The sequence below is a fragment of the Octopus bimaculoides genome, chromosome 10 (assembly GCF_001194135.2).
Source record: "Octopus bimaculoides isolate UCB-OBI-ISO-001 chromosome 10, ASM119413v2, whole genome shotgun sequence".
Lineage (NCBI taxonomy): Eukaryota > Metazoa > Mollusca > Cephalopoda > Octopoda > Octopodidae > Octopus > Octopus bimaculoides.
Genome location: NC_068990.1, coordinates 43,545,981 through 43,563,234, shown reverse-complemented (window position 1 = coordinate 43,563,234; position 17,254 = coordinate 43,545,981). Strand labels below are relative to the sequence as shown.

General features: G+C 35.6%; 1 protein-coding gene across 2 annotated transcripts in view; it reads right to left on the bottom strand.

Annotated features, from left to right (window-relative positions):
* Nucleotides 1–17,254, bottom strand: part of LOC106868234 (DDB1- and CUL4-associated factor 15) — a 130,816-nt gene that overhangs the window by 31,861 nt on the left and 81,701 nt on the right. For both annotated transcript variants that reach the window (XM_014913400.2, XM_052971140.1), the window contains exon 4: nt 9,685–9,788. In XM_014913400.2, coding sequence (XP_014768886.1) covers nt 9,685–9,788 — 104 coding nt within the window. The remainder of the gene's footprint in view (nt 1–9,684; nt 9,789–17,254) is intronic.

The following is a 17,254-nucleotide window of genomic DNA, read 5'->3' as shown; positions in this document are numbered from 1 at the left end:
GTCGCTATGCTGTGGCGGCACCACCTAACTTTGGAAGTATGAAAGGCAAATTAGAGTGAGGTGGGAATATGAACTTAGAATATAAACACCACAAAGTCTGATGCTCTACCAATTCTGCTATCCATATGCAAACATGGATGGATACACACAAACTCCCAAGTATATATATTTCAGATTGTAGGTTAAATTATGACAATCAAAGTACATAAAGGGAATTACACCAGAGAAATTAACAGCAATTCTTTAAATAGAAATGAAAGCTAAGGCTTTTGTAAAAAGACAAATATGTTGTAACACATTTTCTAAAACCATCATCAATCATCCACATAGAGCCAAATGGTTTCAACTTAAAATTCAAAGTATTTCACGAACAGTTTCTCAGCTATTTCATTCTTAATCTATTTCACACACTAATTTGTGTAAGTTAATTTATGCTAGAGTGATTTTTTTGCAAAATTGAATATTTTCATATAAGAAAGTGCACTAAAAGCTCACAGGCAAATATTCTAATTTACATGAAACTACACCCCACCACCACCTAACAGAATATGAAAAAGTGGATGTATAATAATTAAAAAGAACCAATACATTCAATTTGAAGTAAACATTATTATTTAGAGATGGAGAGGTATAGCCTTACTGTGCTAAAACCATTAGGGACGGGCCATGTTATATTTTTGTACACGTTTTCTAAACACAAAAGTAAAAATGTAGGAAACTATATTGATTGATGAGTCAAATAATTGATGCAGACGACCAACACCCACAGTGAATTTCAGCTGTTAGTGAGTGATAGAATCCATTAGAGATAGTATATGTAACATCAACCATTTCATTTTCCATTGCATTTCAAGAAGACCATTACCCATTATATGTGAGGGTCAACTCATCAAATAGATAAGCTGAATAAGGTTACTGCAGTTAATATGGAAGAAGAAATACAGTATAACATATTCTTAAATTGAATAGTGGTGGTGGAGGGGAGGAGTGATAGAATATGACGAGCAAATAACAATGTTGAATGTTGTGTACTATGGGAGCTTTACAGCAAACTGAAAGAATATACTGCAGAATAACTGGACAAGGATTAGGGAAGTAAGCTTTCATATAAACATAGTCTATAGTGTTAAAGATTAAAAAAGAAATTAGTCATTTCAGGGAGGGAGAACAGCACTTCAAAATGAAGTGTGTTATGGAACCTGAGAGTCAAGAGCTATTATTTATTTTCCATTGGCATGGCCGTGTAGTTAACTTATGTGGTTTTGGTTTCAGTCTCACTGCATGGCACCTGAGGCAACTGTCTTCAACTATAATCTCAAATCAACCAACACTTTGTGAATGAATTTGGTAGACATAATGTATGGGAAACTAGTTGTGTGTGTGTGTGTGAGAGAGAGAGAGAGAGAGAGAGAGAGAGAGAGAGAGAAAGAGTGTTTGATTACAAATATTTACATTCCAATGTGTGAAAGTATTGAGCTACAAATGATGATGATTGTTGATGTTGCCTGTCAACAAAATCATCCTCTGGTTCTGTATTTCCAAAGCTGTATGTGTGGGGGAAACCCCTCCAAAAAAACAACCTTCATTTGAAAAACAGGTAAGGGTTAGCAACAGAAAGGGCGTCAGGTTGTAAAACAATATGCTGCAATAAGTAATATGTATTCAATTTAACCAATGTGAATATGAATTAACAATAACAACCCTATCCCACAAAATCCCTCAGATAAATGAAAAAAAGAATGCATGAAGAACCAGGCTACATCATTGTGTTTTGCAACATAAAAAATATAAATTCCCAGAGCATCCACTGAAGTTGGTGAATTCCCCAAATTTACAGGTAATAAATACAGTCAAAATTGCTCAGTTGCAATTTGTTTAATTCTTATTAAGTCATGTCAGTCAGTAATGTATATAAAAACACTAATATATCTCGCAACAAATGTTTCCATTGACGAAACAAGTCTTCTTCCTACTAGTGTGATGACAAGCATTAGATACTGCACTGAGATTCTTAGCTATTATTTCCCAAAGCAAGAACACAGCTGAACTCTACTTTCTGGCATTGATTTTATATGGGTTATGTTTGTGTTTAGGTATTGTTGTTATATCATAATGTTTTGCTACGTGCCGTATATTTATTATGATGTATAATCATATTTCTTCCACATATTTTTATTATGTATCATCACTGACATATATTATCATATTTATGTAGGAGTTTTTATGATTTTGTATTATTTTATTATATGTTATAGTGAACTGAGAACATTGAAGATTGTCAGATCTTTGAATTCATGGTGTCCAATGAAGCTATTGTTTACAAATGCATGTTTTTTTAAAACCATGAAGTTGTTTGTGTTTTTCCCAAACCACCAAAACACATAAGAACGCTATACTGACAAATAAAATCTGATAGTTATTACGTTGCTGGGCTATTGGCCACAAGCTACAAAATATTACATAGTCTGCTTGTTCCAGTGTGTATATTCGAAAATATCAATCTTTCCAAAATCAGTAAGAGAGATGTATATATTTAAAATTAGCTTCTATCCACAAAAAGAGACTTCTTTTATTAATTCATTTGCAACAATTCCATTTTACTGATCAATAAAATGAACCAAAAAAGTAAAAAAACAACCACCCATTCTCCTTTTAATTATTAACCTTTTAAATCCCCAAGCACCCACAGTTTCCATCTACCAAATCCACTCACAAGGCTTTGGTTGGCCTGTGGCTATAGAAGAAGACAGTTGCCCCAGGCACCACACACTGGAACTGACCAGAAACCATGTAGTTGGGAAGCAAGGATCTTACCACACAACCATGCCTGCACCTATACATACATTACACGCACACACATACATATGTACAAGAGTGAGTGGACAAACAAAAGAAGGGCACTCAACACATTTATTGATTCAAATTCGTTGGTACTACGAGTCTCAAGCCTGATGCTAGTCTTCAGCCATTTTGAATTTGAATGAAAGAAGTTGATTGTAATTACCCTAAGTGGGTTGCGATTGGTCAAGGAAGGTCACACGGTGTCGGGGTTTGATGTTGGTATATCGGTATATCAGCAACAACAGTTAGTTGGAAAATTTATGTGCTTGTATACTCATGCAAGTGTGAGTATGCATGTGTGCTTGCCCATGTACAGATGTGCATGCTTGCATCAATACAGACATACACACAAAACCATATGAACATGTCCAAACACCCACATATATAACTATATGCTTGCACATACCACCCGCCCCTTCCTACTTTCCCTCCAAAAACCTGACAGATTTCCTGTCCACCATGCGTTCGATTTCCAGTTCACCATGCGATATTTTCCAACTAACTGTTGTCATTGATATACCAATATACCTCCAACATCAAACCACGACACCATGTGACCTTCCTCAACCAATCGCAGCCTACTTAACAATCAAGTTCTTTCATTCAAATTCAGAATGTTGAAGACTAGCATCACATTTGAAATTTGGAGTACCAATGAATTTGAATCAAACCATTTTTTCATCCATATATATGTGTGTGTATATTCTTCTACTAGTTTCAGTCAGTTGACTGCTGCCATGCTGGAGTACCTACTTTATCTGAAAGAATTGACCCCAGGACTTATTCTTTGTAAGCCTAGTACTTATTCTATCAATCTCTTTTGCTGAACTGCTAAGTTATGGAGACGTATAACAATATGTAGTATAAGATACAGAATCAGAGAATGGCAGAAAGCTCCTCCAACAGATTTGGCGAACAGTCTACATAGTAACCCAATACAGAGAAGTGTAATATAGACTGTCCATGCAGCTGAAATCCAGAAGATCTGATTGATGAAATTATTTCATGAGGAGTATATAAACAATAAAAGTCAGAAGGTATACGAGGTGAATATTTATTTAACCACATAACATTCTAGGTGTACCCATCATATTTTGGTGATCTGATGAGCAAGCTAGTTTCATTTGCATCGATTTGTGAATATACAGTTGTATTGTATGATGCCAGACATGCATATTAATGCAATTATCATTGTCATTTAATGTCTTGTCCACACTGGCACGAGTTGGACAGTGTGACCAGAGTTGGCAAGCTGGGGTGCTGCACTAGACTCCAGTCTGATTTGGCATTGTTCCTATGGTTGGATGCCCTTCCTAATGCCAACCACATGAAGGAGGTTGCAAAATGGCTAAAATCCTAAGGATGTTATGTGAGAGGCAAATATACATTCACCTCTCATACCTTCTGTTTTTTTTTTGGTTTACACCATCATAATTTAGTGTCTGTTTTCCATGCTGGCAGTGATTAGACAGTTTGACTGGAACTGGTAAGCCATAGAGCTGCACCAGGCTCCAGTTTGACTTGGTTTCTCTGGCTGGATGTCCATCCTAATGCCAACCCTTCCAAAGGTGCAGTGGGTGCCTAATATGAGTCACTGGTACTGACCATAACTACAATTTCACTTGACTTGACGAGTCTTCTCAAGTGTAACAAATTACCAAAGGTCTCGATCACTTGTCATCGCCTCCACGAGACCCAATATTTGAAGACCATGCGTCACCACCTTGTTCCATGTCTTCCTGGGTTTACCCCTTCTACAGGTTTTCTTGACAGTTCGGCACTTCTTTACACAACTGTCCTCATCCATATGCATCACATGACCACACCAGCACAGTTGTCTGTCTTGCATACCACATTTGCTGCCTCTTGTGTCCAATTTTTCTGTCAAGATGCTTACACTGTTGTACATGCACACTGAGATTGCACATCCAGTGAAGCATACTAGCTTCATTTCTGTCAAGCCTTTGCATGTCCTCTGCAGTTACAACCCATGTTTCACTGCCATGCAGTATAGCTGTTCACACATAAGCATCATACAATCTGCGTGTCACTCTGACGGAGAGGACCTTTATTACTAACAAAGGTAGAAGCTTGCTGAACTTTGCCCTGAGGGTTGGTTATGTCATATATATGAGCACAGCTCTACAAGAACCTGCTCTGCCACTCCCCAAATAGTGTACCCTCAATCCACAGCATAAAATACTCCCCACCTTGGGCTTTGTAGTCTTGTGAGCTGTATGGTGACCTCAATAGTGCTGTGGCACAAAAAAAAGCATCTACTAAACACTGGAAAGTGATTGGCATTAAGAAGGACATCCAGGAATAGAAACTATGCCAAAGCAGGCACTAGAGCATGATGCAGTCAACCCGTCCAACCCATGCTGGCAAGGAGCATGGATGCTAAATGATAATGATGATTAGAGAACTGAATGAAATAAGTGTGATTTAAAGGGGAAAATGGCATAAAGTTTAAAATGCACAGGAGAGGTATGGGTGACTGCAAAAATGTCTATGCATTAGCATAAAAAATTCAAAACAAAACAGTTTAAAAGCACTGAAAAATAATTGATATAATTACAATCAGAATAAACATTTTGTCTTGAAGTTGAAAAAACAAACAAACAAAACTCCTGATAAAGACAATTTAACATGAACATATGTAATGATAATAGTAGGCTCATTCTTCCTAGTCCCTAACACCTGCTATTGCATTCAAGTCAAAATATCAAACCACAAAACAAGTCACTGAGTCTGCAATAACTCTTATATCATTAACGTTTTACATAAATTATTTCCCCTCGAGATTGTATTAGTATGGTCACATATTACATCATCTCAATCTATTTGATTTCTAGCTAGTTTTCAATGATAAATCAGAGCCTGATATTTGTTCCATTTTCATTCTATCAATTTCTCCAGTGATAAATCAAATACAAAATGAAAGGTTATATTTGTTCCTTCAACTCTTTATTATTCATTGACAATGTTATATTTTGACAAAACTTATTGTATACAAGCTGTTCTTTAGAAATTCAATTTTCTAAATGGAAACCTACCAATTCGTAATTTATCTTAACATATCATTAAACTTTTGCTATTTTACTAAAAATTAAGGTATGTTAACTCTATAATGACTTCTATTTCACTTAATATAGCAATCTGGAATGTATCTGTACACTTTTGACAAAATTTTATAACAGAAATAATCCATTCTACTATAGGCCCAAGGCCTGAAATTTTGAAGAAGGCTGCTCGTTGATCACAATCAACCACAAAGCTCAACTGGTAGTTATTTTATTGAACCAGAAAGGATGAAATGCAAAGGTGACTTGAATGGAATTTGAACTCAGAATGTAAAGTTGTAAGAACTGCTGCTAAGTATTTTGTCCAATTCAAAGGTTTTGCCAGCTCATTACCTTTTTGTAACAGAAATAATGCTGGCAGATATGATACACATCAACTGAAAGAACCATATATCAATCTAGAAACAAGATTACAGAATATCTTATTTTATCATCATTGTGGCTTTAGCTTCTGTTTTTCAATGCTGGTACATATTGAAGGTCTGTACAGAATGGCAATAACATCACTCTTCTTCATCCTGTGTTTTATCTCTCTCTGAGGTGAAAAATACTTAGATCTGATTTGACCACTTCTCCTCATTTCATGTCTTACTTATTATTTTTTTTTCCCATTAGATACCTTCCAAAGTAGGCGTTATCTATATATATGCCCAAGAGTAGTGAACTGGCAAAATTGTTCAGATGTAGGACAAAATGCCTATGAATATTTATTTTGGTTCTCAATGTTCTGAACTGAAATTCTGCCAAATTCAACTTTGCCTTTCATCCTGCCAGGGTTAAAAATATAAAGTATCTGTCAAATACTGGAGCTGGGTAAATCAGCTAACCCTCTTCTCCAGATTTCAGTCATTATGCCTAATTTGGAAATAATTATGTGCTTCCCAACCACATATTTCTGGGTTCAGTCCTACTGCATGACACCCTGGGTGTCTTTTTCTATGAACTTGGGCTGACCAAAGTCTTGTGAGTGGATTTGGTAGAAGGAAATGGAAAAAAGCCTATTGTATGTATATGTATGTATACATAGTTCAAATTTACATAAAAAAAAAAGAGACAAAGACAGGTCTAAGAACAACAAGCAGGTGTATTAGTTTAATGCTAAGGAAGAATGGAAGTCTTTCATGCTTCAAGCCTACACTCTTCGACAGAAAGGATTATGAGGAAAAAAATGTGCAGAGTTTAACAATCCATATTTATGTGTGTACGTCTTTGTGCCTGTTTGCCCCCCCCCACTACCACTTGACAGCTGGTATTGGTGTGCTTATGTCCCCCATAACTTTAACTAAAAATTCTTCAAGGCAAGTGCCTCAGCATGGCCACAGTGTAATGACTGCTACAAGATAAACAACATATGCTATTTTCTTAGTTTACTTGCACATCCAACTATGTGATTTCACCATAACCTCTAAGTACATGCCAATCACTTCCACTAATACCATCACCACCTTCAACATCCACAGTTTTATTGCTATGCCACGCATTTCTTACACAAGATTCATTCTTTGGATGCGGAGACAAAGTGACCAACAGTGGCAACACTGCTGTTGGTTTCCAACTCTTTCTACTCCTTTTAGCTATGGGTTTTGTGAGACGCTGTTTTTTAGAATGGGCTCTGTGAAATAACCCTGAAGTTCAAATTCTTGAATTGAGTTGTCTTTTAATAAGATTTAATAGAGATTTATATTATGGGAGGGGGGGGGGGGGGAGAAAAGAAGAAAAAAACAAACACTATTTCAAAAGTGAGCTATGTTTTTTTTCTTTTTTAAATGAATAAATTCTCTCCCTGATATCTTCTCAAAATAAGGGTGGTGGGGGTTGCCCATACAATACAGGTACAGACTGTGATTTTTGAGGAATACTATAAGAATTTTGCAACAAAAGTTTAGGAAACTTTGGGATAAAACTATCAACACATACATGAATAAGTTAATTTAACATACTAAGTATCATTGTATAAACATTTTACCATAAATATTTGAGAGAGAGAGAGAGAGAGAGAGAGAGAGAGAGACACACACACACACTCAGAAGAACATGGTTTAACTCATAAGAATTTTTTTTAGCACTAATATAGGTTTAAATTCTGTACAAAATTAAATGGTTACATGAAGTAAATTTGTGAAAACAACACTGAAAAACATCAGCATGAAAATAAATGAAGAATAATTAATAGTATAGACTAAAATTAAAACTCTAGGGAAATCCATGTAAACAGTGAAATGTCATAAAAAGAATTTTGAGCCAAAATATCTAAATCAATAAATTCTTTTATTGTTTTGTAGTAGCAGCCCACAGTAGATGCAAGAGATTTAGACAATTCTAGACAGTCTTTCTCAATACTGTTTCATGTTCACACATAGTATTCTACATACATACTTTCTCAGGTGCTTCATTCATTTTAATCCTGTTGATGCTACTCTTGGTTCTATGCTACAAACAAACTACTTGCTTAAAATGTTCACATCTAAATTTATATAACCTATCATAATTTTATGTGAGAATCTTTTTGTTACCAGCTTAATACTAAACAGTGGAGGTGCAATGGCCCAGTGGTTAGGGCAGCGGACTCGCAGTCATAGGATCGCAGTTTCGATTCCCAAACCGGGCGTTGTGAGTGTTTATTGAGCAAAAACACCTAAAGCTCCACGAGGCTCCGGCAGGAGATGGTGGCGAACCCTGCTGTACTCTTTCACCACAACTTTCTCTCACTCTTACTTCCTGTTTCTGTTGTGCCTGTAATTCAAAGGGTCAGCCTTGTCACACTGTGTCACGCTGAATATCCCCGAGAACTACGTTAAGGGTACACGTGTCTGTGGAGTGCTCAGCCACTTGCACGTTAATTTCACGAGCAGGCTGTTCCGTTGATCGGATCAACTGGAACCCTCGATGTCGTAAGTGATGGAGTGCCAACAACAACAATAATACTAAATATTTCCAAGTGCTTGATTATTTAAAAAATCTGAAATGCATGTGTGATATATTTTAAGATATAAAGTCACAAAAAGATTAACTTGTTCACATGTCATTCCTTGGTTTAAAACAGCCAATCACAGCTGGAATAATATCCTCACTGTATCCTGTTCACATCTTACACAGATTTCAAAAGTTAATAATTAGTACTTTTCCAGCTTTTACTGCATGTTTTTTCTTACGGGTACAAGATACATCAATAATCAGCATTTGCTTTTGATGATTACTCTTTTTTATTGTTGTTGTTGTCATTCTGACACCCCGCCCACTAAAAACATAAAAATGTAAAAATACTGGAGTTGATTTAATAAATTGTTCTCTCTCACAAAATGTTGTATTATGCCAATTTTAGAAACCATTATTATTATTATTATTATTATTATTTTAAGGCAGTGAGCTGGCAGAATTGTTAGCATGCCGGGTGAAATGCTCGGTGGTATTGTGTCTGCTTTATGTTCTGAGTTCAAATTCCGTCAAGGTCGATTTTTCCTTTTATCCTATTGGGGGTCGATAAATTAAGTGAAACACTGGAGTTGATGTAATCGACTAGTCCCTCTCCCCCAAAACATTAGGCCTTGTGCCTATAGTAGAAAAGATTATTATTATTATTATTAGTAATAGTAGTACTAGTAATAGCAGCAGTGTTTTATAAGAAATTTTCCAATGTAATAGTGAATGGAGAGTAGCTAGAGCATAATGTTCATACGTATTTTCCAGTCCAACTACTTTAAAAGTATCAACATGACCATAGAACGAATTCCAGTAATAAAAAAAAGATCAAATAACTCACCTATGTCCATACACCAATATTTTGGATCTATCAGCAGGCCATTCACAGATAGCGATGAAAATATCTGGTTCAATTCCATTTTCAAAAAGACGTACTTCTGAAACCTAACAAGAGATAAAACAAATAAAGACTCAATCAATATTTAAATACTTAGTTATAGAGCCATTAGCTGAAGACAGCAAAAGACAAGGTACACTACCATTCCTGTTTCAAATGGTTGGAGAGAATGGTGAAAAGTACATGGAAGAAACAAACAGAACAAATTTAATCTCTGACAATATTGAGCTAAAGTGAATCTCATAAGAGTTTAGCTTTCAGAAATGACACAAACATTAAGCAGAAATAACAAAAATATTATAGAGCTGACTGACTGATTAGTTTGTCAAAAGCTGTAGAAACAAAAGACATTAGAAGTAATGTGTGTGTACACACGTGCATGTGTACATAGATAATGCATGATGCATAAAAGATGAAATGGAATCCAAAGAGACTTGTAGAAGTGATAGAAAAAGTACAGTGAAATTGCCATGGGCAGTGGAGAAGTCAATGTTTCAACTAGTCCTTCTAAAGGGTAAAATCGTTGTAAGGAAAAAGAGGAAAAACAACAGTTTTACACATTCTCTATCTGAGCAACTAGCAACAATTGAGACCAAGATATGAGCTTGTGTATGTAGACAGGGAAGTAGTAATGAGAGAGAGAGAGAGAGAGAGAGAAAGAGAGAGAGATGAAAAAAGGAGGAGAAGCAGGCAAGGTGGAGGGAAAAATTAAGGTGAGAAGAAGCTGAAGGTTAAAAATGGAATTACTGAAATAAGATGAGAGTAAAGGAACAGAAAGTGTTTATTTAAACTTGTTAGTGGCATGGTTTTGAGTTTGAATATGAAGTGTTTTTCCATTTCCTTTATGTGGAACCATGATATGCAGAGATGCTGCACACTGATAAATGGATAATGGAATGGTTCATTGTGTTGAAGTGGGAGGCCACAGTCGGCTTGGCATACATTGTAGTGTGCTTCATGTATGTTTGCAGTCATCAAAGCAATGACCCATTTTCCCAAATGTAAAATGCACCACAGAGTTTGTAGTTGAAGCAATATATGAGGTTGGAAATTGTGCAGCAAAAGTAATGTGGTATTGTGACTTAGGTCCGGTGATGGTGGTTGTGTTGTTAGTGTAGGGATAGGTATTGCAAACATTGGCAAGCACATTTAAAAGTATCTGGTTGCGTATGGCTGGGCACTTTGGAGCTTCTAGCTAGGAAGTTGGTGAAGTTCTTATCTTTGTTGAAGGCAAAGAGAGATGGTGCAAGGACAAAGTAGTTTTTTTTGGGGGGGGGGAGTAGGATTTGAAAGTTGCAGATGATTGTGCGTTTTACTGAAATGGTAGGTGAATGAAATCTGGTGTCTGGGTAGGTATGAAAGCTGTGAAATAGTTGATGGACTGGGCCTCACAGAGTGAAGGAGGCACAATTGATCAAGAGTACCTTTGATACACCATTGTTCTTCCCTTTTTCTTTTTCAAATATGAATTAATGCTGCTGAGATGGTAAAACAGGAGGAATTGAGAGAATGTTATGGCAGATTTAGTGTGCTTGCGGTGAGAGGAAGAGCAGAATCAGCATGTTTATAGTGGACAGTGGTGGATAGGTCAATATTGTGAATGGTGCAGAAAGAGATGGAAAAGTTGATAGAACTAGCAAAGGTATCAGATATGATGGAGATAAATTCCAGGGCAAGGTGAAAGGAGTTAATGGAAGAATGAACCTATTGAGCTGTTGTCTGATGAGGGTGGTAGCACTGACAAAGCTGTCAATACAACTCTGGGATAATCTTGGGAAGTGAGTAAATATTTGCACTTCAATGTGGCCTAATTAGGTCTATCTTGGTTTCTATAGCAACCCTGCTATCTTGTTTGTAAAAATTCTCCAGAGAAAGAAAAGCAATTAAAGGTTGGGATGAGTTCAGTTAAGCAGAAGAGTTATTTAGTGCTGGATAGAAATGGGGGGTATAAGTCTAGGAAGTGCTTGACCCTTTTGATATCAACCTCACGGAAACCACCTTTGACTCTGTAGTACAAATCTCTTGTTTACAAAAGTTCTGAATTAAAATCTTCCACCAAGCCTTAGTCACAATGTTCCTAACACTAGCTTAATGATAACCAAGTTATTTTACTAAATTGTTTGTTATATTTAAACAGAAATATGGTAACAAAAGGGTTAAGGAGTGATAGGACATTGCTGTACATGACTGTGTAGAGTAGTTTAATGTCCTTGGAGAAAAGGTGCATCAACTGTGCAGGTAGAAAAGAAAAGCTGAAAAGTTCCGGGGCATGGTTTGTTTGCTTTTGTTAAACACAATATTTTAATCATTTAGAAATATTTTTAAGTGAATGTGATTTCAAAAATCTAAGTTGTTTGCACAGTAAGTATTTATATTTTAGCTTTCTTTAAACAGACAATATTTTAATGTTTTTAGAAATTATTTTCAAGTGAGTACCATTACAAAATTTTTTTTTGGCATATCTAAAAAATACTTTAAAGTAAAAATGACTTTAAAAATATGGTAGCCTTGGTATGAAATAGTTTTTCTCCATTGGATTTTTTGAGTGCATTCAACATATCTCACCGCCAAAGATTTGACTGCTATTTCTAGCATGCCCTGCTACCATGTAACAGCTATTTGTGATAAAGGACCTGTAATACCTGTTACATAGTAGCAGGGCATGCAAAAAATAGCAGCCAAATCTTTCCTTTTCTAGGGAGCCGTTTACATGTGATTTTGATGTCACATTCGTTGAAAGCATGCGAAATAACCTGGAAAAAAAACCCACGAAACAAAACTACATTGCTGGGAAACTCAGTTTCTCAGTGACCCAACACGTCACGGGTAGTCTAGTAAATAATAATACTGACTTCAATTTTAATTTAATTTTATTCAAACCTTGTTCTAATACAGACATCAATTTTAAGATTATTTTCCCTTAACTGCACAGCAACACCAACTAGGCAGTTGTTTTGCAAACGTTTACCTGAAGAGTGTAATAAACATGAAATTAGTTATCTGTAACAGGAGAATAATATTTTGAATATATCTGGTAAAAATAATGTTCACTCAAAAACTGTTGTACAATTGAAAGTTATTTATAGAGTATATCCACTAGCTATACCAGCTAGTTTGTTAATGCCAATATCAGACTTATAAAGCACGAAAATACTTCTAAAAATTTAAATATACAAAAGCAAAATGTGAAAATAGGAATTTGATTGGCTAATACACACACACAATGTTTATAGGATTAGCAAACAATATTCTATTCAGTGAGAGATAAATATCATTTAATAAGTACAAGAGTTTTACATCAGCTACTTCAAGTTTCATGCTTGGATAGTATAGTAATTGATTGAGCTTCTATAATATACCATGCATTATATGGCAATTGCCCAAAGCTCAAAAGGCACCATGTGAGATAAAGTATTAAGAAGGTGTAAAAAAAAAACCCCCCCAAAAAAACCTAGCAAACTTTGTGCTTCTCTTGTCTATGTACTTGGCATATCTCTTTCTGAAGTCACTTTTGCACAGTCCAATATATTATATTTTCTCCTGATTTGCTTATTTGATGGAATGGAAGTAACATTGGTTTTGAAGATGACTGAGCTAACCGTGCATGCCTGGCCAAGTGGGCAGGAATTTGCAGTCTGTAGTGCTAACTGTAAACACTCAACATTAACAATATTCTTTATTTAACAAGTTAAAGGGACATAAGCTAGATTCTATGAATTGAATTATTTGCTTTTTCTTAACATTTTCTTGGAGTAGTCACATCATTTGAGCCTGAACAATTAATTGCTAGATCATACACACCAGTTTGATGACTACATTATCCATGCACAAAACTTTAAGTAGTTCATGTATAACTCTTGTATTCATTACACTCCTACTTTGTACAACTATCCACCAGGGAAAGAGAATATTTCAAAAGGGACATATATGCAAACATAATCACTGGGAAAAGTGATAACTAAATGTAACTTTTAGAGCTTTAAACTAATCATTACTATTGTATGTCTGCTTTCCACACTGTTGAGTTGGAGATGTTGTCACAATTTGAGTCAATTCTTATTTAGAGCTAATACCGCTTAATGCCAACCATTCTACAGTGTACTGGGTGCATTTTATTGTGGCACCCCTAACTATAGAGGACGCCTTGCTCCTTAAAAGACTAAAAATATTCTCACTACTTTTCAATGTCTTCAAAAAGGTGAATAGAAGAGTGTGACAACAGAAGGAGAACTAGGGTAAGATGAGATAAGAGAGAGTTTGGTGGTAGAAGATGCTGTGACGGAAGACAATGAGTAATGGCAAGTACATTTTGAGTGCTAAGGGGATTGAGTAAAAACATGAACAGTATCATGGGGGCAGAGTGATGGAGTAATGGAAACAGAGTAATATATGTCAATGAGGAGAGAGAAAGATGGATAGAAAATGATAAGACAGTGATACACATCAAGAAAGAGTGACTTGAAGAGGAAAGCTAATGACAGTGTATTGAATACAGATATCCAGTGCTATGATTAGGGGAATAGATGAGAGTATCAAAGGAGAGTATTGGATGAAAACAAGATCATCACGTGTGAAAGATCCAAATATAGATATATTATACACACTAACTCTTATCAATATTAACAACTGTCTATTTGTTGTTATTTCAATTCACTCTAACTCACTATCATAGATTAAACTTGATGTCCAAGTGTGTTTGTGTGCATGTTTGAATTATTTCACTAATCAGAGCATGAGACAAGATATATAAACATCCTTGTCCCAGATCTATTGAATTAGATAGGGCATTCTGATGAGTTAAACAAACAGGATTTATATAAAATATGTCTACACAAGAAATATAAGCACTTAATTAGTGGGAGTGCTTTTTTAAACCCCCTACTTTTATTTTCCATAACACAGGTTACCAAAGCTCATGGGCTTTGGCATTTAACATTAAATAAACAACAGAAATTTCAAACAGCAATATTAAGAGAATTTACTATCATAATAAGCTAAGTCTTCAGAGATCTCCAGTTGCTTAACTAATTTGGGGGTTAAGAAATTTCATGGTAGTCATCTTTGACTAACTTCAATATGCTGTAATCAAAATAGGGTGGTTTCTACTAAACTTCTAATAGATACCAATTAAAAATAAACTGACGCAGACTAACATCAAACAACACAACTAAAAGAAAAAAAAAATCAATACAAGAGAAAAATAAAATGAAGCAAATGACACACTAATATTGATTTCTTAGAATAAACACACAACAAGTGTGTGTGTGTGTGTGTGTGTGTGTGTGTGTGTGTGTGTGTGTGTGTGTGTGTGAGGGAGGAGTATGGTTGATTATATCGACTTCAAGAGAACATAGAGCAAAAACTAAACTGACCTTAGGATATGGCATAATAATGAAAATAAGCATTAAAAAGAAATGAGGGGAAGCTGAAAAAGTACAGACACTCCAGTGTAGTCAAATTAGTTAACCTCTTCACAAATTAGAAGTGTCTATACAACAGGCCCCTAACCTAGTTTTCTGTAGCATTAAGCATATAATAAACAGATCTGAAGAAGGTAGTCAGTATTTTAATGTAATCTAGAAGGCCTAGTACTAACTCTCTATTAGGTTCAACTGAAGCAAATAGAACTAAGAATACATAATGAATCCTCAAACCAAAAAGCCATTCTGTCTCTAAGCTTCAGCATGGGTGCTGCTACTGTTACCAATACTATTTTAAGGTTTTCTTTTCCACACTTGCATGGTTAGACCAGTGGTTTTCAACTGGGATCCATGTAAGAGTTTTGTTGCCATGAGGGTCCATCTGAGTAAAATAGGAATGAAAGAGATCCATAGTAAAAAAAATGGTTGAGAACCCCTGGGTTAGACAAAATTCTTTGAGACAATTTTTTTTTATGGTTCTTCTAGTTACCTTTCCAAAACAAGGTGATATTTCTCCCAAGTCTGGACATTTCCTCATGAAAGATTGCAAACAAACAACATTGTATCATCATATTTGTTTACATTTAACACAATGTCAGGGTGAGACACATGGGCACACACACACAAACAGTACATTTTTTTTTTTCTTTTGAGTTTCCATTAACCAAATTCACTGACATGTCTTTGTCCAGCTGAGGTTATAACAGTAAGAGGCATTTGCCCAAGGTACCACACAGTGGGACTGAACTTGAAACCGCATAGTTACAAAGCAAAACTTCTCGACTACACAGCTATGCCTGCAATCGTAAAGTTTTTGGTATACCCCACCAAATCTATTACAAAGGCTATGGTAGCATTTTGATAAAAAATGAAATTTTAAGCTAAGGTGACAGCCATAGGTTACTAGGGTTTAAGCCAACACAACAAAGAGCCAAACCAAAGTACATCGGCAGGAAAGATACACATGAATTTGGTAAAACACATCAATATGGTCGTCATGTTAGCAAGGAAACCCAGAACTTAGCATGTGCTAAATAGTAACCAGAAAGCATCAAGAACCAGATGCCTCTGCTAATTTTACCATTCCAATCGTCATTCAATAAATTCTTAAATTACAACAGACCTGTAAACCCTTTTGATACCAATCCGCCTAAGACTGCTCCAGGTTCTGACAAAAACTTTTTATGATAACAAAAGGGTTAAGATTTCAAATTTCTTTCTGTCAATCATAATGAACTTCATACATTTTTAAGTTGATGTCATAATTTTCATCTTTACATGCCACATCATGTCCAGCATATCTTGCGCCAATGGGAATGTTTAATGTTTTCTAATGAAGGTTCAACTCGGTGACGTTTAACACCAAAGCTATAATATTAACAAATTTAAGAAAGAACTATGTACTACATGCTCATGTCTCAAAGACAGGTCTCATATATCATGTTTCTGGTTCCAAACCCTTCTACAGATACTATCATCTCACTCACAACTCATCTCCAGCTTTCCAGCTTGAATCTCTCACCACACACATACACTCCATTGCCTTCACTTTCATCTCTCTACATACTGTCACATTGCCAGTCCACAACTCTTGGTTTGAAATTCTGGGAACAATACTGAATATAACAGGCCCCAGAGGCAGGCCAGAAGATACAATGGCTGAAACATTGTGGCTATAACAACCAAAATGAGGACACTATTCTGAATATATCAGTGTCTAACGAATCCTTCCTATTGCACTTTTCAGTTCACATGTCACCTGCCATACCATGTGCATTGCTTTAACAACACACCCATCAACTGTATTTGTTGCCCTTCACTTCTTGTGATTTACTTATTTCCTTGTACATGGCTGCCATGTGTAGCCTTATATAGATCAACAAGAAATAAAGTGATAATATGTTTGAATTAGCAAACTGTAGATCAGATAATACAATAAAACTAAAATAAAATTTTCAGCCTTGTAAAAACTGGTTGAACAAGTGTGAGCAATTGTTTGGTTGAAGAAACATATTCTGATCATAAAAAATATCTGCCCATTACTTTTACTTAAATCAACGACCCAAACATATAAAAAAAAAAAAAAAAAAAAG